Here is a 26,919-nt window from a genome sequence, read left to right as displayed (position 1 = left end):
AGGTATTCTTTGGTCTTCTTGTTCTTCAGCTTCTTTTCTTTCATCTGTTCTAGCTTGCTTGCATGTGATCTTAACTTGCTGATCTTATTTTCTAGTCTAACCTTCCATTTTTCTGGTGCACTGTTTGTTTGTTTTTCTTCTTCGTTGATTTTGCATCCCAGGTATTCTGTTATAACTGCAGCTGTGCTGTACATTAGTTGGTTTGTTTCTTGCAGTGAATTGGTGCTTATACTTGATATTGCATATTTGCATCTTTTAATGCTTGTGCTAGCTGTTTCTTTGGAACAAGCTTCAATGCAGGTAGCCTTATTCTGTTGTTTTTGTGCTGTTCTAGATGCTCAGTTATTCTTTGTTTCAATTCTTTTATTTCTTTAGTTAGAGGGTTTTGTTCTTCCTGAGGTAGAGGTGCCTGGTTTCCAAATGAGAACAGTTGTATATCTCTGCTAGATTCCTTCACTGCCAACTCCCCCTGGTTTGCCTCTACATTCTGAATTACTTCTGGTAAGGCTTTGATTTCTTTGCCCTGGGTAAACCTTTGCAGTTCGTCCAATTCTGTTTCTGTGAATACTTTATTTCGTGTTATAAATCGGCGTTGATCTGCTAGTCTCTGTTCTGTTATTTCTGATTCTGGATGTTGTTCTTTCCAGAATTGGTGCATTCGTTTTAGATATCCTCTTCTTGTTGGACTTGATCTGTAGTAACAGATCATTATTTCTTTGTTTTCCATCACTGTGTATCTGCGACGGGTAAACACCTTTTCTTCCAGTAGTTCTGCAGCTGCTGGCCCTGGTTGCTCAGCCAACAGTCCTGAGTCCTGTAACCCATTTTTCACCAGATATCCAGGAACTCCAATATCTAGTGCGGACCTTGTTAACCCGGGCGACGTCCGAGCCGGTATGGCATTCTGAAATTTACGTCTCACCATATTTTTTATGGGAGAGACACTCTTTGTCTGACTCCTCTGATGAGACCTGTCCAGTATGGTTGAACCTCTGGCATAGCTCTCATCTTCCTCAGAGTACACAAGCCCCATAACCACGTCAAGGTAGTGCCTCACTGGGGGTTTATTATTATTATTATTATTATTATTATTATTATTATTATTATTATTAATCATCGCACAGTCAGCCAGATGTTCAGACTGGATTTGGCATTTTTGTCTACCTATCGAGTCCTTACCAAGGACCTAGGATAGGCAGATGTGGAAGTTTGATGGTATTACAGATATCGTTGCAGGATAGAAGCAGTTCCTAGTAAGGCTTCCTTTTGCAATTGACTAATGGCGAATTTGTCAATGCCAATGGTGTTCAAGTGGTGCTCCATTGGCATTGACAAATTATTATTATTATTGTTGTTGTTGTTGTTTTTATTATTTATAATTATATAAATATTTTTGTATGTTCTGTTTGACCACTTCTCTAACATTCATATTTCAAATGGATTCATATTTATAAATACTGAACAAAGCAGAACACTTTCCGTGCTACCATTTCCCTACTAAATGACGATGGTATGAACTGTTAAAATACACTGTTGTCAACATTACAAAAATATCATAGGAACTACAGGGCTAAAAAAGCATCATACATGCATGTAATATTTCAATATTTTACATTTTATTATGTAAAATAAAAACTCTTGTGTGGGAAGAAAAAATGAGTGAAGTAGTGTTTAAGTTCAAAGATATAATTGGCTATATTCTAAACTCACAAGATAATTCAAAATCAGGTTATGAGTAAGTCTACAAATACTTAACTCCTATTGAACTGAGTGAAATTCAAGCTACTTAGATAAGGGGCAAAATGTTTCAGACAAAAATGAAAAGGGGTCCAGTTGTCATGACTCAACTTCCAAGCAGTTTCCTATTGAATGTTGCTAAGGTTAGATTAGTACTTATTATTTTTCTTAACAACTATAGTAAATCCTTCCCATTTATTAAAAAGCATTTGCAAGAAGAAATTCATATAAATTTATGCAATATTACAATATTTAAATGTATCTGGTTATGAACTTATCTTAGAGGTGATCATCACATTAAGCAATAGATTCATGTAAGTATTTTATATCATGCTACTGATTCTTCATTGTAGCTAGTATAAACATAGTGCTAAAGATAAAAAAAAATTTCAAATACTGCACAAGGACTCTGTGTCTGTTTGAAAGCAGCTCTGGACCTCTGTGATTTCAAAATGATGCTTTTGCCTTTTGAATTACCCTTAATTCTGCAGCAACTTAGCACTTTTTTTTTCATTTGTGCTAATATGGCACAAACTAGCTGATATTTTCCCAATGAAATTATCATTTTAACGGCCTGCTTCACATGTAACACTCACACGGGAATTTTAACTATATTTTGTTGAATATTGTATTGATTAATACACAGCACTGAGTCCTAATAGGTGAGCTGAAAATAACCAACCTCAGTATGGTTTAGCACAAAGTGGGAACCAAGCCAAAATTTCACTTAACATCACACTGTAGAAGTCATGTTTTTTTTCTTGCTAAAATTTATATCCTGCCTTTCTCCTAAGTGAAAAGACTAAGTGCAGTAATGCAAAACTCAATAATAACATGTTTTAAAACAGAAATTATGGCATATTTTTGAAACTCATAAATACAGTATGTCCAAATTCTAAATCCTATTTTGAAACCTTTGGTGCAACTCAAAAGTGTAGATGAAATGGTTGCAAAGCATCATTCTGGCATGTGTGGGGTGTGTGAGTGTTCATAGGGGTGTGTGTGTGATATCTCTTAAAGGTAAAAAGGTAAAGGTTTCCCTTGTATAGTCGTGTCTGACTTTACCAGAGCAGTACTCATCTCTGTTTTCTAACAAAGTAGCTGCATTGTCTGAAGAAACTTCTGTGGTTGGCATGATTATATGCCATGGTACACAAAAGCATGCAAATACAAATATCTATTTGTATTTGCATGCTTTCAAATTGGTAGGTTGGCAAGAGCTGGGGCAAAAATAGGAGCTCACCCCATCATGTGGTTGGCAGTTCAAGACCTAAGTACCCCATCATATTGTAAGTTGGCACTTAGGTCTCAAACTGCCAACCTTACAATCGACAAGCCCTTAATTAATTGCTTCTCTTAATTGCTAGGCTACCATTTAACATAGACATTATATATTTAATGAACGCAAAGCCATACTGAAAATTCTGTATTTAATTTGTGCTTCATGCATGAAACTCTTCCATTCACATACAAATTATAATTTACTGAATATGTACATAGAAATCTGTGCTCTCCATTTTTCAGTTAGACAGCAGTTGACATGACTTGTGGAATACTCAACTGGGAATCTTACATGCTCTCAGATCACACCGTTTCATTATATTTCTACATCTTTAGAATGAAGAATAAATTACAACCAGTTGCTTTCTACAAGAGACCTCTTTGTGTAAAAAAATCTAAGCCTAAATTATACTGTGATGAAATTATTGGTGGATTGAGTGGATACACTGTGTTCCTTCCTTAAGTACAACCGGAACTCTGGCAGGAAGTTATTTGTAATAAAGCATTTTGACTTAGCAGACATTAACTTCTGTAGTCCAGTTTGAACAGGCAATATATCTAACAATGGCACAGCAGAAGACTTATTAGAAGAATAAGAGAGCAACAGAAAGAAACAGATGCCATTAATTTTTCCTTATTAGGAATAAACAAGGCACAGATAAGAAAATTAGGTTACATTTTCCTAATATTAAAAACAAAATGCATTTCAATAGCACTGATGAAAATAAAAACAATCTTATTTCTTCTTTTCTGCAGATCAGTTCTAGAGTTTATTTTAGATATTACATGTTATTATTTAAGAGTACAATAGTTCCAATTTCTTCATTGCATTGTCGAGTTGTATGCAGAATGTCTTTGTGTTACAAGAATGGAAATATACATACAAAATGAGCAAGTATAAAATCAGGGTAAGTGGTGGATAGGCCCAAGCAGGTTGAATGAAATACATCATCTTCAGACCACTTCTTCATTCAATTTACTGATGTAAATAATTTTCCTTTAGTGTCCCTTATTTTGGATTATATGCCATGGTATGCCACAAATGTGTACAGAAACAGTCACAACAAAATTGATTAGCACCTATCTAAAGATTGTATAAACATGTGAAAGTTAGAAATGTTTTGAATACCTTATTGGAGATGTAACTGAAAGGGTAGAATAGGATTAGAGACTGATATAGTTAGAATCTCCTTAAGTATTACTGATGTTATCATGGCACCTCTACGTATTTTGGCTAAGCTTGGATCCAACCAAAAATAGGCAAACAACATCCTTGTATTTTGTTATTGAACTGATGGAATATTTCATTTCATTTTACTATTGTACTGTCTGTTATCTCTTTTAGTACTCGGATTCTATTTTTTTAATTTGTTAATCTCTTTTTTTAATTTTCTAGAAATCATATTGCTCGAAGCCCACTTTAGGAACCCAGCAATTTTCTCTTCCCCAATAGCATTAAAGTAAAATAATAGATGACTGAAATTCAGTTACAAACATTTCATCAATACTGTATTTCAGTATTGCCTCCTCTAAAAGATACCCTCCTTACAATTTATTAAAGTAAAGGGTTTTTGCATAGAGCTGCAGTACACAGTTCTTCCTTTAAAATTAATGTTTTTTCACTAGAATTACACACTCTGAGGTTAAAGGAACTCTTGACTTCAACAACCTCCATTTATTATCATTGGTCATAAATGGACATATTTGCAGACCAATATTTCCTTTAAATTCTCAGATTGCTGGTATAAATCTTGAACTGGTTATAAATTTGTCAAATATTTTCTCTGTGTACTGACCTTGCCAATGTTTCAGTATTTTACTGATTCCACGCCTTTAACATGCAACTTAAAAGATAACTGCCGTATTTATTTAGCTTAAGGACAAATGCATTTCAGATATTTTTGTTCATCATTCTTTCTTATTTTTGCCATTCTCTATGCTACCCTGCAGTTTGTGTAATTTTTCAAATGCTACTTAAATAATGGGAAAGAGTTAGTCTTTGTTTTCCCAAAGAATTCCATTATCTGCTTTTATGACCATATAATTTACAAGGCAATAATAGTGCTTTCATTTTTCTACACAAAGACTTCTGATTCCCCCCCCCCCCTTAGAAGTAGTTATTTAATATCCAGCAGACAAATCTTGCAAAACTTATTTTATCAGGAGTGGAAAGATCACATTTTGAAACATTTTGAAGCTTGTTCCAATCACCCATCCGGCTTACCTATCATCTATTGTTGAACCCTAAATCTTTATAATTCACTATTTACTACAGCGCTTCTGAGAACTCCAGGTATAGGAGAGAATGGAAAAGTTCAGATGTGTTGTTGGATCACATACATAAAGAGATCTACACAAAATTACACTGTTTCTTTCGTGCATAATATTTCACCAATTCATTAGCAAGACAATATTTTTCTGAAGAGACCAGGAAAATAAAATTCTGTACTGTTCTTATACTTGGCCAAATGTTTCTTCAAAAAGACAAAGACATGTCTTCCTCTGAACAGCCACATATAATGAGCCTTAAAAACTATAGAAAAAAAGAAACACGAAATTCTGAATTCTAGATCCTGATTTTAAGGTTTTATATATATTAACTGTGAGATTGGTAGGACTTTCAAATCTTTACAAAAAGCTACTGAATTGACAATAGTAAAATAACTTAATCTCAGAATAAAAACCAAAAACCAAATCTGTTCAACATCTCCAAAAGCTTGAAAAGATTTTGTTGCAGGTCAGCAATTAATTTTTAGATCAGCAATAGGCTTAAAAGCCCCACTCACTGAGACATTCCTTATTATGCCATTTTCCTATAAAAGATACTAAAATGCCTGTTTTCATAGATTTTACTTCATGGATTAGAATCTTTTTAAAAATCACTTATTGGGATTATTATTATTTTGGAATTTTGAGAATACATCTTGGATTTTATCACAAATAGTTAATTTGGTGGTGCATATTTACAAAATGGTTTCATGGAGGTTGAGGCCAGTCACAAGACACATCATTTCACCTTATCAGTGAGATGGGCAGCACATAAATTTCATATTTTAATAATATACTGTTTTCCACTATTTTCTTCAGGACCCTAAGTAGCTCTTTACCTACATTCTTATAAATTGTGAAGGCGTGACCACAGGTAAGCAACAAACAACTGTTGGCTACCAACAGGCACCATTTTATTCTTGATGAACACATTCAGGTATCTATATGAGACACACATATAGGTTACAGCTTCCATCTTTATTATCAAATAGCATTAACAATGTTAAAATCAGTTTGGGGAAATGTCAAGGGAGATGTTGGTAAGAACATTTAGTTTTTGATTATGTTTTCCAGTACTACACAATACATACCAATTTATAAAACATTATTAAATGTCTTAATTAATGGGAGTAAATAAATTAAAAGGTTTGCCCTGATAATCATTTACAAATCTGCAGAAAGAAAAAGAGACATTCATAGAATCTATTTGATCTGATAGTACTATATTCATAATTCAATATTTACCCACCTCAAAGTATGATTTACACTGATACATTTTTAAAAAAGGTTTCATTTGTTTGAAATGAATGTTCAGTTTTTGAAAGCTAATCATGGGCCATGAAGTTAGAACTTCTAATTTAAGTATTATAGTTTATAAGACCTAAATGGAGGACATTAAAACCCTGCAATTTAACCAGTTGTGCTTCAAACAATTTTTACCAATGAAATAAGCAGGAATACTATTAAACTTTCCTATAACTTGAACAATCTTATCTTAGAATAACACAGAACAATATATGCACTCAAGGTTTTTTGCAACTATCAACCAACAAAATAGGCAACCCCAATAGAATGTGCAAGACAGAGGCAAAGTAGCTGAGCATTTTCAGAACCAACATTCTTAGACTGACAGCAATTCTAGTGAGGAACTTTATTAAAAAAAAACCCTCTAGCCCATATTCTTATAAAGATATTTACTTCTTGAATATGTTATATCCTACTATACAATAGCTTTTATATTGGCCTTCCCTAGTTTTTTAATCTAACTTTATTTTAGTAGACTGTTGTACAGGTATTATAGATTTATCATAAACAACTTTAGCTTTTTAAAGTAAGTAGTATATACTGCCAGTACTGATTGCAAAAACAGTTATTTAAAAAAATGAATTGCTTAATTGAAACTGCATTATAAATTCTAATTTAAGAAATTCAGAGCTGTAGTATATATTAAAAATAAGAACAATTACACAGTTCATCATCAGTTCATAAATTGGAAGAAACCATATAATCTGTTCTTTGTATTTCAAATAGAACAGGAATCCCCAACCCCCAGTCCATGGACTGGTACTGGGCTGCGGCATGCCAGCAAGTGGTCCACACAAACAAGCAAAGCCCCATCTGCGGTGTGCAGGCAGCACACAAAACCACGCCCCCTCTGGTCTGCAGAAAAACCTCTCTTCACGTAACGGGTCCTTGTTGCCCCAAATGTTGGGAACCTCTGATATAGAATGTAGAGCATTTTCTTTCATGATTTTTGGAAAGCAAAGTCATTGAAGGCATGAAATCTTGCTATTTTTGATGCCAATAATTTTTAGTTCAGAAAGCAGTTTTATATCTTTGGTATCCCTTGTTCAATTTTGCTCTTCCACAGCTGTGAAAAATGTCCTTTCCCCTAGGCTATTTATTATCATTCAGCTCAGACAGATCCGTAATAATGCTTCCACATCTGGGAAAGCCAATGTGATTTTATGATATTATTTGTATAGGACTCAAATGGAGGAAAATGACTAAGAATATTCACTTGCAGTTCACTTGGGAGTTTTTCCATGGCAAAAATATTCACTGGGAGGAGGAAGAAGATGAAAGGATCCAAGGGGGACCATCTCTACTTCTTCTCCAGGGCCAACCTCAACTGTACTAAGTCCATGAATTACACAGAATCTCAATGATGCAGTTATCAAAATGTTATCCACACTTTATTACACATCCAGACACCAGATTTTTCAGGCAAACCGTTTCAAAGTTTCACCAGCTCATTAAGCATCTTGCTGATTAGGCTCTTGATCTGTCTCTTGTTACATCCCAAAATGTTCCCCTCCAGAATAAAGGGACACTCTCAGTTATATTCCCTTCCTTCTTATTTTTTTTTTCCAACAAGGTATGCAAAACGTAATGAGGCAATCCAAGGATAGAAAGAAATTATATAAAGGCAGTTAGGACAGCTTCCATCTAGCTAACAGTAAGGTAATTCTCTAGAAGTTGAACCAAACAACCAGTCTGAACTTGAACTAGAACCAATTTGGTGTGGCTGGAGAAGCTCGCAAAAGAAAGATGACTTCAGGATTGTTTAAAAAAGTGTTCCAGAAAATAAATCCCTGAATAAATCTCTATGGCAGACATGTCAAAATCACGTGACATTGCATGACGTCGCATGATGCAATGGGGTGGGCGTGGTTTCCCCGTGACGCATCCAGCCCACGGGCCAGCAGTTTGACACCCCTGCTGTATGGGATGATGTTGCAACTACTTCTTTCTAAGCCCCTCCCTCCAGGTAGCAATACCTTCAAATAAAGTTGCTATGGTTATCTGCAACTTTGAACAATTATTTAACCTTTTCTGCAACTGGGCACTTTCCCACTAGTTTTAAGCTGCTTTCCCCATTTTATTTCAAATATATATTTACATCTGAATCATAAAATGATATTGGAAATGAGAAATACACTTCCTTCTTTTGCAGTGGTGGTGGTACTGGGTGGGTCTAATTTCTGGAGATATTAACGATGCTTTGAAATAAAAAAGCAGATTACTAATTTCTACAGTTATTGATCATGTTCTTCAACAGAGGAAAGAAGACAATGAATTTTAGCCATACAATTTAAGGAAGCAGCATGGTGAGTATTCTTATTGGAATGTTGCAGCTGTTGGCTAGAGCCTGGTATTACTGTATTCCATTTGCAGCTTGGTAATATTATTTCTAAAGGCATTATTTGAGCCTCAAACGTCAATTTAAAAACAACCAATGGCATGTAGTAATGGAAGTCAGTTTTATATTATAACAGCACTGTACTATAATATAAACCCCTTCCCAAATAAGATTTATGCTCACACACGTTATCTCACCACCTGTTACATCTGTATTGTGAGTCTCCGAAATGTTATTAAATTTTCTTCCTTTATAAAGTGGTAGCCTCGCTAAAAAAAATTCTTTGCCCTAATTTCCTACTTGTCTAGAGCCTTATAAAGTTTTACATTTCCAACTCGGAATGTAAAGTACAAAGATGCCAGGAAAACAATCACTATCATGAATAATTAAAGATTTTAACCAGATTCATATTCCTGATATATATATATGAATGAGTGCATTTGGATTAGAGTATCAAAAAGCAAAAAAACAACAACAAAAAAACAGAGGGCTGCTAAGAAATATTGAACACTGTAATTCTTTGTTGACAACTGTTGGTCATCTGGATTGTTGCAAGTCAGATCCGATAGCTTGAGTGTTCTATGTATATATGAATGTACACAGAGACACATATACAGGCACAATTTTTCCCCAATACTTGATTTACATTTAGATTTTCTATTATAGTTCACAGCAATCAAGAAATAGAGTAACATTAGGACTGTATGTTGTGACACTTACATTCTGCTGTCCCTACAGAATAAAAATGCTGAACAAAATTTCACCAGCAGCTTCTTTTCACATGCTAAACATTTACCTATCGCCTTCTGAGACTCAGTGTAAGGCAACCACATCTGTTTCTGCGTTCCAATAACGTTAAAAATAATTAAGTTCTGATATTGTCAGTTTCACAGCCATTCAGTGCATTCCATTAACGGTTCCCAACTTAAACTTAGCTGGTGCCTTCTTAAAAGCAGGATTCATCTAACCATCAACTCTTTCCTCGACATGCAAATAACTCAAGCAAGAGAAAGAATGCCACATCCAGTTCGTGTTTCATTTTCACTCATCATCTGATGCTGAAAACAGGCAATGAGAAAAAATAAAGAAATAGAATGCATTCGTGGATGCTTTAATACATACCTGGGAACCCCCCTTGCACCATTGCTGCATTAGAACACAATTCTAGGTATCTGCATTCCGCACAAACATTCAAATGCTGCGAACAGCTCCAATCCTCACCACACAACACACAGAGAGATTCGGAGCTCCGTCTTTCTTCTGACGACCTTGGGCCTGCTTGAGAGATTTCCCTCGCCTTAAGGGCAATCTGTCACTTTTCTTTCCACTATGATACGTGACCAATCACAATTCATTTCAATCTTGCCCACAAGCAAAGAGTTACATCCATCAGCGAGCCTGGAAGCACAACTAGAGAAATTCATGGTCTCCCATCTCTGACCCACCGATGCTTTAGTGCTGTTGCTACTGCTGCTGTATTGTTGTTGCCTTGCTGGAAATCACTAGGATTCAACTAGCATCCTTCTTCTGAAACAGAAATCATTTTAAAACAACACTGCCCTTTTTCTTGATTGTGAGCCTAGCTGATTTGATTCTTAATGGCCCATTCTTAATTGTAGATAAATGGTTTGTAACATCCGGTCAGGCACACACACACACACACACATACACACACATAAAATGCTTGTTTCTGATTCTAATAATCAGTGAGTGCTTGCCAGCCCAGCAGAGCTGGCTAAGTATTATCCTTTAGTTTTCCCTTGATCAGATGCTGCAGTGTGGGATAATGTTTATATCTTCAGGAAAACTCTCTGCTTTAAATCCTTATCATTGCCAAGCAGATGCTAATCCATTTAATGCCCCTTCGATAAACAGTGAGAATATATTTAAAATTATTTATTTTATACAGCAATCAAATAAAATCACAAGAATGCTCAGTAGAAAGTTGGTGTATATGATTAGTCAGTATTTACTCACTGGACTTAACATTATTTCCATTTAGAAAGCATCATCTTTTGTAATATGCCTGCATAGAGCCACATCTGCAACATCTGTTCAATGCATTAGCAGAGCAGACCCCCCAAAATAAAAAAAAATTACTGGTTGCAGTCATTCTCAGACCTTATTACACTTACCGTACATTTCTAACACTGAAATACACTTTCAGTATTTGAGTACTGAATCAATAGTTTTAAAATCTGTACAAAGCAGAAAATCTGTGCACAGACACCCATGATGATGTCTAATAGCAGCCTTTTAAGAAATACCATGTAGGAAAGCTAATTTCAGAACAAGATTTAAAAACATTAAAGGACGTGTTTCAGCATCCAAATTAAAAGCTCTCTGATTGTCATTTTGTTTGATGGATTGAAATGCTTTCTGATACAGTAAGAAAATCTAACACCATTGCTAGTGATTGCAGTGACATCTATTGGAAAGGCAGCATTTTAGCTTTAGAGCCATGCGGGATCAAACTAAAAACCAACACTGCATTCCTATTGTGACCAATAAGAAACCATGCCACCCTTTTGCTGGCAGTGCCAAATTAATTTGGCTTGCATTTTTCCTGAAACGAATCTGTTGTTTTAATTTTGTAATATGAACTTTTGATTAAAATTGGGCAGAAAATTAGGGGAAAAGGCATACAGAAACATATTCATTATTTTGTGACTTTGACTGTTTACTCTGCAAATTGATACATAAACTATGAAGAGTAAACATGTGCCTTAAATAACTTCACTTAAAGGCAGACGGAGTCACTCCTCTCTAGTCCACAAAAGCAAGTGATATTCAGAGACATGCTTTGGGTTATTTAATGCTCTCTGAGCACTGTTTTCTTGCAGACGTTTCACTATCCAAGTAGATAACATGATCAGTACATATCAGGACACTGATGATGTTACCTAGATGGGTAATGAAACATCTGCAAGAAAACAACCAAGCTCAAGCACCAAGAATCCCACAGTTTACCCTGACCTACAACATTCTTTCTATTAGAGACATGCTGCTTTTGATACTGGAAATATTATACAACGATTACTAGTACCTACTGCAGTTTTATCCTCAATAACCAGCCTTCTCAATTACACAAGGGTTTTGCAAGAGATTGCTAGGGGTTCCGTGAGGAATTGTGACCAAATCACAGATAAAGAAAGAAACACTGCTTTTTAAACTTTTGTGCACCATAGAGTGCTGCGGTACCCAAAGTTTAAAAAGCAATGTTTATTTTTGCAGTGGTAGCAGTTATTATGTGCTGCGACTCAGCTGCCAAGCAGCCACTTTGGCATTGTTGCCAATGTTATGCAATTTCGATTGTGTAGGTTAGACAGGAACTGGATAGTGAAACCTTCATAGTTTCTGGAGATTTTTAGGCAGGGGTACCCTGAGATCTGATAATTATTTCAAGTATTTCTCCAGGGAAAAAAGTTGACAAAGGTTGCCCTTTAAGTTTATTTAGTTTTAAAACTATCCAGATGGGTAGCCTTCTCCAGATCTCTTGGTAGCTTAATAAAGGACTGTGTAGGAAGAAGGAAATTAACTCAAGGAGAGAACCAACCCAAAATAACGAGAAATTTCCTGACACTTAGAACAACTTATCAATAGAAAGGCTTGCTTACAGAAGTTGTGGGTGCTCTATCAATGGAGGTTTTTAGGAAGGGATTGGACAACCATTTGTCTGAAGTATAGAGTCTTCGGCATGAGTAGGGGGTTGGACTAGAACAGTGGTTCTCAACCTTTCTAATGCCGTGACCCCATAATACAGTTCCCCATGTTGTGGTGACCCCCAAGTGGGTGTGGCCACCAATAAGAGGGAGTAGGACAGCTAGGGAAAAGGGAAAAAAATGGCGGACAGCGTGGTTTGGCGACCCCCGTGAAATGGTCGTTCGACCCCAAATGGGGTCCCGACCCACAGGTTGAGAACCACTGGACTAGAAGATCTCCAAGGTCCCTTCCAACTCTGTTATTCTCTTATGTACATGTAGTCCTCAACTTACAACCACAACTAAGTCCAAAATTTCTGCTGCTAAGCAAGACAGTTTCAAAGCGAGCTTTGTGCCATTTTGCAACCCTTCTTGCCACAGTTGTTGTTAAGTTAGTGGCATGGTTGTTAAATGAATCTGATTTGTCCCAGATTGTCGTAAGCTAACCAGGAGGGTTACAAATAGTGATCACATGACCTTGAGAAACTACTATCCTCATAAACACATAAAATAAATATTTCATTTACATATTTGTATGGGATATATAAATATTATATACAACATATTTACATCGTATATAAAATACAATCATGAAATTTCCAGATGAGTCACATGTAAAAATGATTATGGTCAGAGAACCTTGGAATTATTACCCTCAATACTGGTTATGCTAGTTAAACAGTTAACTGACAAGTGGCATATTCATGATCTCTACCTTAACTAAATTTTGTCCACATTTCCTTAAAAAAAAAAGGGTCTAGAATATTATGGTGTTGGCATTAAGGAACTTTTTCCCCATTCAATTTTAATATTTCTCTAGATTTTGGGGGATAGTTTAACAAGGGACGATGTAGGAAAATGTACTTCCTTTTATTTCTCTAGTCTTTTCCAGCATTCTTTCCCGTTGGAATTCAAAATATTCTGGCAATTATTCTGGCAATAAATATGGTGACCATAAGCAACTTTTCCTTAGGTAAGATCCCCAAAGAAGAATTCTGAAGGTAGCAATTCAATACTAATAATACTTCATAATTTACCCTCTGTAAAAGCATTTTCTTCCTCTTCATCCTCTTCTTCTTCTGGATCACCCAAGCTGGACTTTCTTGCTCCTTTGTAAGGTGGTGGCAATTTCATGGGTGGTAGAATCCCACTTTTCTTCTAAAAAGAAAAAAAAAAGCCTTTCATATTATGCCTAGAAATTTCAGATTGTTCTGATAAGGAAACCATTATATATGTGTAGTTTATAAATGCTACTTTCAAAAGAAGCTTCCAGTTTCATAGACTTTGGGTTTCTTTCGAATAAATCTCACTTTTTGTTCCCCCACATCAAAAAAAAAAAAAGAAGAGTGATTTTATATTAGCTCATTAAAAGCAAGGAATGCTAGGATGTTAATGTTTCCTTATACCAAAAGCAACGAAGATAATACAGCGCTTAACTGACAACATAAATGTAAAAATACAATTTTCACCAAGGACCAGAATGCTTCATAAAACAAATCTACAGCTTTCGAGGCACTTACAGGGAAAAAAAAAAACATACCAGCTTATAAAGCTCCATCAAACATTACAGGCTACGCAATTTTCAATATTACCTCTGGTTAACTAGTGATGTATCATAAAACTCACAATAAAATCTCATTACCTCGCATAAATAAAGGCATTTTCGATAATGGTGCATGTAGTGATACATATCACCCTACAGAAGGAGAACTGGAGGACTCCAGTAGACCCAACCAAGCATCTGTTTCTCAGGCTCGAATCTTTTGTGAGCTATCCTGTAGGGCTGAGTGAGCTCAACTATGATCACATCGCTAAAAGCAAATGCATTTTAGTAAACAAACAGCGACTGCCAAATGTCACAGGACCCATACAAATGGCTTGAAAAATGCTGCTATATACGGCAGAGAATCATGATTTCACATGTCATTTTTAGAAAGATTTTTTTCTGTAATACTACAGTAAACCATTGACATTTATTGAAAAGGCAGGCTATTTGAATGTGGGATGGAAATAAAATGAAAAATCACAAGAGGCAATAAAAAGGAAGACAGTTCCAACTGAAAGCGATTGCCAATCAGGATAGAATAAATTTAGTTAACTAATAAATTTAGTTAACTAATAAATTTAGTTTTTGTAGTTAAGACAAAAATAGTAGCAAAATAAAGAGAATAAAAACAAGCTTCCACAATTTAGATAGCCGGGAAAACCATTTTGCACTCTATCCAAATTAACACCAAGTTTAGGAGTTGAAAAGCAACAGATCATGTGGGTTAATGAATGCTAAAGTTAAAGTTAAAACCTCTACCACACTGAATTCAAACATAGTTATTTATTTATAACTTTATTATTATTTTACAAATAACTCAAGGCAGCAACAAACATAATCCTTCCTTCTCTTGTTTTTCCACAACCACCACCCTGTGAGGCAGGTTGGCTGAAAGAGAGTGGTTGACCAAAGTCAGCCAGCCAGCTTTCTATTGATTACAATATATGAACAAACCATATATAACCAATTTTGTCTTGGCTGTTATTTTGCTTCCCAGACTAATGTCCTGCTGCAATTTTCTTGTGGTTTCCCATCTAAATGCTAACCAGATCTAACCCTGTTCAGCTTTGTGTTGCTGCTTGCTGTGGCAACAGCTGCTACTGAGGACAATAAAAATTAAATGGCAATGAGTCAACCCACTCAATTTGGATGCAGCTCTGTTTTTTTTCTCACTTTAACCTTTCTCTGAATAGTATTTTCATATGCACTATGAAGATGATTATTTTATGCTGCCTTTCTCTGAATAGGAAGTGTTGTTTAAATCCACTGAATCCACTAAATCCGGTCTGCCGAGTCTAGAAGAAAAATTAATTCTGTTCCTGACTCAGCTTCCTTCTAGGAAATGTTGTCTATCTTTTCATTCATCCTTAATCAATATTTTACCTTACCCTATGGAGATAACCAGACAGAACATAATTCTATGAACTTCTATCAACTGAATAATGCACTGGACCACCCTTTTAATGACATTTTCCCTATTTGTCATTCTCCAGCTGAAAGAGATTTCAAATCCAACATTATCTGGAATATGGTGGGGGAAGATTACTTCCTATTTATATTTGATATCACTACTTCCAGAAGTCATGTATTCCATTAGCTTTCGAACTTAACACCCTTTTGCACTATTAGTACCTCAGGGACAGAATCATACACGTAGTACAGAAACCATTACCCATACAACTACTTCTCCGTGTTGTGAATGCTGAAGTACTGCATAATTTAGCACTACAATCTCTGCCCAGGGGCTCATGCAGGGCGGTATTCAAGTTTTATTCACGGGGAAAATCTGTTGAGTACTATCTTCACAATGAAATGGCTCTTAAAACTAGCTGGTGGTCTGCATTATTTCAGAGACATGATATAGCCAGATCAGTGACAAATGGTATTTCTTCAACAAGCACACAAATAAATAATTTCTTCATGGAGGCTCCCAGTACAGACAGTCTCAACAGCAGAGCTCCAGGAGTCAGTCTACACAGGCATGTTTATACCATTAATGGCTGACTGTGCACATGTGCCTTGGGAAGAATCTCCCTGCAAAACCACATAGTAAATTGCTTCCAGGGTGATAAACTTTCTTCCTGATGTAAGAAGAAGCTTATTGTAATGACATCACAATATCTGCATTAAAGCAAAAAAAAAAAAAAGGGGGGGGGGACATTTCAGAGCAGTGGTGGCGAACCTATGGCATGCGTGCCAGAGGCGGCACTTGGAGCCGTCTCTATGGGCACACATGCTGTTGCCCCAGCCTTGCCTCCCCCCACAACCCCCTCCTCACCAGCAGCCCCTCTGGAGAGTTGCCCCCGAGCGACACAGCCAAGCACATGGCAGCCAGGCAGCATAGACAAGACTCTGCCCTCACGCCCCATCCCACACAGTTGGCTGCCATGGCGCTGCTGGGCTGCCTGGGTGATCTGTGGTGGGCCCTGGAGGAGGTGAGTAGCCCTGCGGGCAGGCGGGGTGGGGGATGGGGTGGGGCAAGAGGTGGAGTGGGGGTGGGGCCAGTTTCTGGGCACTCGATCTCTAAAAGGTTCGCTATCACTGTTCTAGAGCTCAAAACCTATACCTTCAACTTGAGGAAATCCACATAATCATTTAAGGTAAAAGTTTCCCGTGTCCAATTCTAAGGCGCATTGCTCATCTCCTTTTCTTGGCCAAAGGAGACAGTATTGTCCAAAGACATTTTCCATTGTCATGTGGTTAGCATGGCTATACATCAAAGGCACATGGAACGCTGTTACCTTCCCACCAAAGTGGTACCTATTAATCTACTTGCATTTACATGCTTTCAAACTGCTAGGGCAGGAACTAGGGCAAGTAATGGGATCTCATCATGTTGTGCAGTGCTTGGGTCTCAAAACCGGGCTGTCAGCTTTCCAACCGACAAGCTAAGCATCTTTAATCACTGAGCCACTGCAAAAAAGGAAGTTCTCTACAAGAGGCATCAAACAAAGTCTCCAGATAAACCTTTCCACAGGCAGTAACGGTTGAGTTCCAACTTCTAGCACTTAAGAATACAAGTACAGTTAGTTCTCGACTTACAATCTTTTGTTCAGTGACTGTTTGAAATTACGATGACACTGAAAAATGTAATTTATGACCATTTTTCTTACTTAAGGCCATTACAGTATCCCCCTGGTCACGTGATCAAAACTCAAGATGCTTGGCAACTGATTTATATTTATGATGGTTAAAGTGTCCCAGAGTCATGTGATCGTCTTTTATGACCTTCTGACAAGCAAAGTCAATGGGGAAGTCCAATTCACTTAACAACCATGTTAGTAATTTAACAACTGCACTGATTTGCTTAACAACTGTGACAAGAAAGGTCATCAAATGGGGCAAAACTCACTAAACAACTGTCTCACTTAGCAACAGAAATTTTGAGCTCAACTGTGGTCAAAAATTAATCAACTGACAAATATGTCTGGCAGACAAAAAGCTATAATTGTAAAGAGAAAGAAAAATCAGAGAATTGTATGAATACTTTTCCTTGGCCCCACTAGGACATCTGGATGATCATCTTGAGAAGAATGGATTAGACAAGGAGGAAGCTTCTTAAAAGTCTCAATTGGAGCAACCCAAATGAAAATCGTGCAATGGATTAAGGTACAGTCAGCAGATTTTGCATAACCAAAGCTGTCTTGCTATTGGAGTGGCTGAATTGTTTGCAAACATAGTTTCAAAGAACATGATCAGAAGGCAGTTCAAGGTGAAATGGAGTAAGACAAACAGTAGAAAACAAAAGTAAATTAGAAGCCAAAGTCCAGATTTATATTTGTCAATGTTTTTGAATGAAGGATAGCCAGGCAAGGTTTGTTCCCTGGCACTTTTGCCTCAATTTTCCAACTTGCAGTTCTCGGTAAGTAGCAGGTGTTGCTAGACTCTCTGGTTTCTCCCAGATTTCCTTCTGTAGGAGGTAGAGAGAGCAAGATTCTCATGTTCTTAAAAAAAATAGGTCCTCCAAAGGACTTATAGGTCTTGGAAGAATGGTATTCTGTTTCTCTAGGTGTAAACATATAGATACACACAAAAAAAGCTGCATTTCGCTATTAATGGACCGTTCTCATAAAATGTCTTGTATTGCTCATTCTGCTTGCAGCAAACTAGAGTTTGGAGGCATCAATGTGAAACTCTATGGTTTACCTCAGAGAAACGTAGAGTGGAAAAATACTGCTATTGATCCTACAGCCAGAAATGTGAAAGATAAATGCTCTCTGCTGAAGAGTACTCCTTTAAATACAGGTAGTCCTGGACTTACATCCATTCATTTAGTGACTGCTTGAGGTTTCAATGACACTGAAAAAAGGGATTTATGATCATTTTCAGATTTATGACCATTGCAGCATCCCCATGTGACAAAAATTCCGTCGCTTGGCAACTGGGTCATATTTATGACGGTCACATTGTCCCGGGGTCATATGATCACCTTTTGTGATCTTCTAACAAGCAAAGTCAATGGGACAAACCAGATTCACTTAACAACTATGTTACTAACTTAACAACAACTGTGACAAGAAGGGTTGTAAAATGGCACAAAGCTCACTTTACAACTGTCTTGCTTAACAACAGAAATTTTAGACTTAGTTGTGGTTGTAAGTTGAGGACTACATGTACATAAGAAAATAACAGAGTTGGAAAGGACCTTGGAGATCTTCTAGTCCAACCCCCTGCTCAAGCAGAAAACCCTATACCACTTCAGACAAATAACAATTGAAGCAATTCACTCAACGACAGTGGCCAGAAAGGTTGTAAAGTGAGGCAAAACTCACTTAACAAGTGTCTTAGCAACAGAAATTGTGGGCTCAGTTGTGGATGTTAGTCAAGGACTACCTGTGGGATACTAGCAATTTCAAACATGTCATTTATTTTCATCCATCAATGCACATTGCTTTTAAAATCAGAAATGGTTTTCTAATCATTTCGACCAAGTTTAAACTATTCAAACTATTTTTTTAAAAAAAAAAGCTTGAGAAAGGAGAGCTCTCCAATCCATATTACAGCAGTACATTTATTAGTACAGCTCAAGATTTATAAACTAGCGTGCAAGCTCTGAAATCCCCAAGAACACCGCATCAGGCAAAATTATTAAAATTACAGAAAAAGAGAGGACAGAAAAATGAAATGTGTCTGTTTAAATCATCCCTGTTCCCAATTAGTCATACAAAGCTAGACACATTCATTCGAACAGCAAGCACTTTTCGTTTCATACACCATGAAAGTAATAGTTTCCATATTTTTTTAAGGAAAACCATGAGCTCTAAAGGTTCGTCCTAGGCTACATGAATTGTCTTATGGAGAATCAAGAGAGATCTTCATGTAAATAGCCTTGCTGAAGAAAAGTGATTATCTATCAACAATCAATCAATTATATTGTGAGCCATGTTACTTCCCAATTTGTTTTTACTTTTGGGACTGGTGAACTGAAGATGGATTGCTCTGCAAAAGCAGAACCAATGAATGCAGCAAAGACCAAGGAACTTGTGTATAGACTGATTCCTGGCAACTTCTCTGGAGAAGGAGAATCACCCACATGTTCTCTGGATGGCTGCTCTGTGCAAGAAGATATAGGCCATCAGTTTTCCATGAGTTTGACTGCTGAGAGATGATGAGATGAGCCATTTTGCTTATATTCAGGGAAATATAGTACTAAATGCGTCTGTCTGGTTGACAATCTTAACTGGGGCTTATTTTTGGGGTGGGGCTTCTATTACGAGCATCCTGAAAAACCATGCTAGGGCTTATTTTCCAGCTGGGTCTTATTTTCAGGGAAACACCGTATTATCTGCCATTTAAACAAATCTTGGAGTATTTTAAAATGATAACTTATTTTATGAATCTGGTTTTGGAAAACGAAAAGACTGGAGCTACCTTTTCGGTTTCTTCTGTATCCTGATTCTCTTCGATTTCCTTTTTCTTAGGGTTTATTACTGAAATTATCTACAAGAAAACAAATGAATGGAAAAAAATGCATGAATGAATCAAAATGAAGAGAAAGAAAAAAATGAAAAGAACGCAAACTCTATTTCTAAAAAAATAGAGTTGCTAGATATAAACTGATCCCCATCTTTTTTTCTCTCCCACAATTTGAAATCCATTCTCTATCAAAATTTTAGAAAATAAATATGTGGAGATGATTACTCTTGGAAGAGTTGACAGACTTTGCACGACAAAAACAATGGGGTTGCCTGCATTTTTGATAGCTTCCACAGCTTCTTCATGAGTAGCATTTTGTAGGTCTGTTCCAGATACCTGCAGAGAAATGAGATCATTTAGATTTACTTCTTCTGATCCAAATCCTGGAAAAAGATCTGTCAGCTGAAAGACCCGAATAACATCTACAAAGAGCTTTACTAATATAACAGATGTAGTCCCATGATTAAAATGGTACTCATAACATCAACACAATATCTAATCAATAGCAATGACATTTAGCAATGCTTCAATTAGATCAATAAAAAACTGAACTTTTTTATAACATTAGGTTTATGCACTCAACTCAAGGCCAAATTAAACAGTATGTTGAACTTCTTTTCCTTAATGAGCTGTTCTCAAACTTCTCTTTCAAGCTGAGCATTTTGCTTTATTTTCATGCCTAGAGGTAGTCCCCGACTCACGACCAGAATCGTGCCCAAAATTTATGTTGCTAAGTGAAGCATTTGTTAAGTGAATTTTGCCCCATTTTACAACATTTCTTGCTACTGTTAAGTGAATCATTGCAGTTGTTAAGTTAATAATACGGTTGTTAAGTGAATCTGGCTTTTCCATTGACTTTGGTTGTCAGAAGTTCGCAAAAGGGGATCACATGACCCTGGGATACTGCAACTGTCATAACTATGAGTCAGTTGTCTGAATTTTGATTAAGTGACCCTGGGGATGCCACAATGGTTGTAAGTGGGAAAAATGGTCATTAAGTCACTTTTTTCGTGACATTGTAACTTTGAACGGTCACTAAATGAACTGCTGTAAGTCGAGGACTACCTGTATTTGGTTTCCTGATACCGTATGTGTTTAGACAGCACTAGTATTTCTTGTTATTCTCTGACTGTTTTGGCCTTAAAATGCTTTCCTCTTGACTGCACTACTCTACAGAGCAAATCCTGATAACTGATGGAGAAATAAGCTCCTTTTCAGGAACCCTTCCCCAAAGAGAAATTTCTCATGAATAGTGAGCTCACTTCTTAGTCTCCTTGTCATCAATAAGTCAAAAAGAAAAATTCTTTATTCATGCATGTGTTTCTAGTAGGACTTATTAATCTCTTCTCATGTAGATAAGCAGCATCTGCAGTTCTCAGGGCCAGCCCACTCCCCCCCCAAAAAAAACAGTAAATTCAAATACCCACAATTACATCTTACATGATCATTATTTTCTATTCACACATAAGATAAGTGGTTAAAGTTAAGCTGTAAATATTTACTATTTACTAAATCTGTAATTTGTAGTCCATAGAATCTCTCTAAAAAACGAGCCTGTTCAAGCAGCTACAGTCTTTATAAAGTGGAAGTCTGAACTTACTTCAAGTATTTTATCTCCTGTTTTGAGAGCTTTCATTCTTCCTGCTGGGCTGTCTTCCAAAACCTGCTTGATAAATATTCCTTTAAGCTCTTCTCCATTCTTCAGGCGTTTTATAACTGTATGTCCACCAACAATACTGATGCCAAGAGGTACGTGGGGCTCCCGAAAAATTTCAATTCTGTATGGAGAAAGAACGCTCTGAATACAAGAAGTTGGAGCTTCATGATTTTTGCTAAAATCTGTGACCTTATAGAAATCCAAAGCTTCTGGTTTGTTGTAAGGTAGACCAAAATGTGAGGGGACCACAGCTGCAGATTGCATGATACCTGGGTCCTTCATTTCCATCTTCCCTGAATTAATTCCATTTTAAAATACAATCCCTTTAGAGCAGGGGTGTCAAACTCAATTTCACTGAGGGTCGCATAAGCATTGCGGTTGCCCTCAGGGGCTGGGTGGGTATGGCCAGGGTGGGTGCGGCCTACTGGGTGGGTGTGGATGGAGTGGGTGTGGCCTATTCTACATAGTTCGCATCAAGGGTGCCTGTGGGAACCTGGGCAGGAGTGGGACAGATCTGAAGGTCTCTGGAAGAAGGGGGTGGGACCAGGGCACGTGCCAAGGCATGGTCCACTGGAGGAGCCTCACTGTTCCTCTCAGGCCATGCAGGGTAGGGGGCTTATGGAGATAAGACTGAATATGTTTCAGCATAGATAGCCACCATAATATTGTACATTGGCTCCCGGCTGGCCTGGACTAGGGCCAAGACGGAGGAGGCCGTTCCCTCACTGTTTCCAGGATGGCTTCACGGGCCACATGAAACCACTTCGCGGGCCGCATCCGGCCCCCGGGCCTTGTGTTTGACATGTCTGTTTTAGAGTTTCAAGAAAATAAAAGTAAGTCATAAATCTGATCTCTATGCCTGCTTTTAATGCTAATTTTCTTCACTGTAGTCCAGGCATGTCAAACTCGCAATGTCAATGGGGTGGGCGTGGTTTTGGGATGATGCGTCCGGCACGCGGGCCGGCAGTTTGACACCCCTGCTGTAGTCCATGCTCTTCAATACATTAATTAATTCAGTCTACAGAACATCGAGTGTCACCCAGCCTCATGTAATCTATCCCTTTTAAAATGAAACATGCCATTTTCATTGTGTGAATTTCAAGAATTGTACTCTTGTGGAAAAGTGATGCTTGTATCTTATGTGTTATGCATCAATTCTACGTACAGTCAGGAAAATCACATTATAATGACTGGATAAATACATTTAGCTTCCTTAATTATTTCTTTTAGATTTCAGTTCAAGTATATACTTACATTACAAGATATAAATGTTATAATAAAATAAAAGGAAATGAGCATTCTACAAGCTGTTTATGAAGAAATAACCCCAAATTCACCAATATTTTCTCAGCAAGAGCTACAGCTCTTGGACTTCACTAGAAAGTACTCAAACTTAAGATTTGTACTGCTGTAATATAGATTGGAGGCGCTTTCCTTTCTCAAGCTTTTTATATATATAACTTTTGTTTTATCAATGTATAAAATGCAAAGAGAAATAAAAATAGGTAATTAAGGGAAGAAAAAAAGATAGGGGAAAGAAAATATGAGGTACAAGGGAAGAAAAAGGCATTGATTTCTGAATCCTTTTAGCACAGTACAAGGTAACAATATTACAATCTAAACTTTTTACTTTTACATATTAGTATGTAACTAGCCATTTCTATAACAACGAATCTATCTAATCGGCAAAACCAAAGTCAAAGTTTTATTTATTTTTTCTTCACAAGCACAAAATCCAGAAGTGATATTATCCAAAGAGAAAAATAACCTAAATATATTCTCCTCTTTGAATAGAACAATCAACGTAAGCATTACTGCTTTATCTTCCTTGCTGTTGAAATAATATGTATTTCTATTTGCACTTACTAATCATTATAAACTATCTCTGTTTATATTAACGAAATTCACTGTATTCTTTCAGATTCTTTCAACTTTAAAGGGAAAAACATTTTTTTCCATCCTTTTTAAAACACTAAGCTTTTCTTTAAAAAAACATTTTTAAATCAAAACATTCTAATGCATCTTTTTTTTAACTCCCTCTTAGCATACATATTTTAAAGTTTACCAATAAAATTTCAACTAACTTTAAATAACTTAGGGAAGAATAGAAAAAAGCTATGGATACTGGGTAGCTCAGGAAAGATTGAGGGTCAATGGGCCAGATAGATATGCTGTGCATAAAATCAAGGCAGAAAAAGAAAGGTACTGGGAAAATCAGGGATGGGCTAGCTGGTTGCACAGCTGTTACCTCCATTGTTCTTGAGTTGAAGTACCACACATCCAACTATTCTCCATTAGTACATCCCTCTTCCTACCTCCCGTTAGCTGCTACCTATTTGCTTGGCTCCAAACAAGATCTAAGAAGCAGTAAAGAAAGGAAGCTACTGGGAAAATCAGGGAGCGTGCCAGTATCCTGATCATGTAAAGGAAGAAAAGAAGGGTGAGCTGTATCAATATGATCCTATTCACCCAGTAAGAACCCTCCAAATTTTGTTTTTGCTGAGATTGGAAACAATTAAAACATGCCAAATTTCAGATATGATGGACCAGAGCTCAATGTCCCAAACACTGTATGTTTGTTTCAAACTTTCCATAATTTCCAAAATAATTATATAAAAATCAATGGAACCGATATGACCGTTCAGCAGAATATCTGATAAATATTAATTCTGTCTTCAGCATCTTATAAGGAACTATTGTCACACTGTTCTTCCCAGACGGTATAAAATACCCCATGATCAAGCAAAGTGCCTCCAGCAAGAGATTAAAAAGGAAAGGCATACTCATAATTAATGATCAGCACCTCAAATTATTATCAAGGCAAAATAAATATTGAAATACTTATCAACATACATTTGGGGTGATCCCCAGTGACTGAAAATTGGAGTTTCTTCTCCTTCTCCTTCTTCTCTTTCAGGCAGTTCACTAAAGAAAATTGATACAATATGCAACATTTATATGTGTGTGTCCCATTCTTTGTAATTAACAAAATTAAATTCCCAAGAATCTACAAGTTTCTCTGCCTTTCTGCAAACGTTAATGAAAATGGACCACATTATTAGACACAATTTCTGCAATTATTCTCTTAATTAAGTATACGATGTATCTCTACAGAAAGGAAAGTAATCATTTTGTGAGTGAAGTTGATACGTTTCAGTGTGTAGCTAGACAAGAAGAGTCTATCATCCTGATCATCACTGCCATCATTAGCCATAAGAAGTAGAAGAAAAATACAAAATTAGCTGAAGGATTCCCATGCAAGCTGGAGAATTCTGGGAGTTGAAGCCCACATGTCCTAAAGTTGCTAAGGTTGAGAAACGCTAATCTAGCCAATGTTGCATGAGGTTAAAAAAAAGTTATACAGTAAAGGCCTGTTGGTATTTAGATGAGAAACCAGTAGGACATCCCAAGGCTGTAGACTAACAAGTTAAAAAAAATCCCGACACAAATGGCAAATCCTTTCATATTTTGGTCAACATAAATTTGGGCTTGACTTGACAGAACTCTATTTTATGTTGTAACACCTTTGACTCTAACAGATTAATATACCTACAATTGCCTCCAATAGCTACTTAGTAAGTTATAATGATGACATATTAAAATTCTAATTATTGACAACTTATTGCTGATTTCTCATAATGTTAGAGAAAATAGTTTTTCCTCTTATTTCTTTTCAGATAAATCAAAATTACTGACATATTTTTAGCTAAGCATCACTTCATACCTAGACAGCACTACTCTACGTAGGGCAGAATCTTGGGAGCTGGAAGGATCAATATCTTCATTCTTCATTTTGCATCTCTCACGATCAACATCTGTGTATAGATGTTCTTTAGGGTCATCTTGCTTTGGAATACCTTAGAAGAAAAGATTCATTATTATGCTCTGCTTTCAGATGCACTTGTTTAAGAGTAAGAGTAATAATAGACAACCTTTTCTAAAAAAGACTATTCGGTTCACAATGATAATTAGCTCTTTTCAGGTATTTATGTGAATATACAGTATGAGGGACTGAAACTGAGAAGAGAATGGGATGCAACATACAGCCTGCCTTTGCACATTCAGTTAAGTGGTTTGAAAGGGAACATTGCTCACTTGAACAGCTCTCCTCCATCCAACAATCATAGAAAATCATTGTGAAAAGAACAGCACTTGTCTGCAATTAAATTCAAGGTACATCTGCCCTATAGACTTTTCAAGAGAAAGCATAAAGAGATAGGCAGAATGCCTTCAAATTCTAGTACTTCTTCCACTATACCAAGAATTCAATATTCTTAAAATAATTGATTTGATGATGTGTACAGAATGAGAATTGCACACACAATCTGACTTCAAAAATGTATGCTAAACAACTGGGATCATAAATAAATGTTTAAATGGTGGTAAACTGAAGCTAAATACTAATAAACAGAAACATTGTAGTTGAATATTTTCTTTTTCCAAAATGAAGGTAATTGGATGGGATATACTCCCAACCCCCAGCCCTGTTTGAACAGTTATAATATTTGGGAATATTTGTGGATCTTTTTTTTCTGCATAACCTGTTCTTGGATGGGTTATTTAAAATATATATATATATATATATATATATATATATATATATATATATATATATATATATATATATACATACATACATATATATATACCTCAATCACATCTGTCTTATAGGTAACTATAATTTGGGGAAAAGCTTTCTCTGTCCATGTGATAGATCGTCAGTTGGGACCCATGCAGATTCAAGTTTTCTCCACAATGACACATTCATATACATATAATACACCCAAATTCTGAAATGTTTTAGATTTTTTTTGAGACCCACTTTTTAATAGTAGCCCCTTTCAACCACTAAAGTCCCACCTGGTCTTGATCTTTCATAGATAATTTTGGCTCAGAAATATATTTATTTATTCTGAATACTTGCTCATTTCACTTACCATCCAGCATAGGAGTTCCTTGGCTGTACTCCACTGAAACACCATGGAAGAGTGAACGATTAGTACTCTTTTCTTCATTCTTCAGTAGAAAAATAAAGGCAATACAGAATTGAAAGACATTAGCTCAGCCCTATGCTACCAGAAACAAAGATGAGTTTAATAGAAGCTGGGTTTTAAAAACTGGCATATCATTAATTAAACCCTGTTTTCCAAAATCTGTTATGGATTCTTTA

At 36.5% G+C, this 26,919-nt stretch overlaps 1 protein-coding gene across 4 annotated transcripts in view; it reads right to left on the bottom strand.

The window, feature by feature from the left end:
* The window catches only part of PATJ (PATJ crumbs cell polarity complex component), a 160,233-nt gene that overhangs the window by 70,779 nt on the left and 62,535 nt on the right, over positions 1-26,919 (bottom strand). For all 4 annotated transcript variants that reach the window (XM_039339052.1, XM_039339049.1, XM_039339051.1 and 1 more), the window contains 7 exons: positions 26,687-26,765; positions 25,474-25,606; positions 24,603-24,674; positions 21,693-21,870; positions 20,318-20,428; positions 20,048-20,116; positions 13,668-13,788 (listed from right to left, as the gene is read on the bottom strand). In XM_039339052.1, coding sequence (XP_039194986.1) covers positions 13,668-13,788; positions 20,048-20,116; positions 20,318-20,428; positions 21,693-21,870; positions 24,603-24,674; positions 25,474-25,606; positions 26,687-26,765 — 763 coding nt within the window. The remainder of the gene's footprint in view (positions 1-13,667; positions 13,789-20,047; positions 20,117-20,317; positions 20,429-21,692; positions 21,871-24,602; positions 24,675-25,473; positions 25,607-26,686; positions 26,766-26,919) is intronic.

The sequence above is a fragment of the Crotalus tigris genome, unplaced genomic scaffold, assembly GCF_016545835.1.
Source record: "Crotalus tigris isolate CLP2741 ecotype Arizona unplaced genomic scaffold, ASM1654583v1 scf7180000017729.2337069, whole genome shotgun sequence".
NCBI classification, from domain to species: Eukaryota; Metazoa; Chordata; class Lepidosauria; order Squamata; family Viperidae; genus Crotalus; species Crotalus tigris.
The sequence above is the reverse complement of the archived record's forward strand: the minus strand, read 5'-3'. Positions and strand labels throughout refer to the sequence as shown.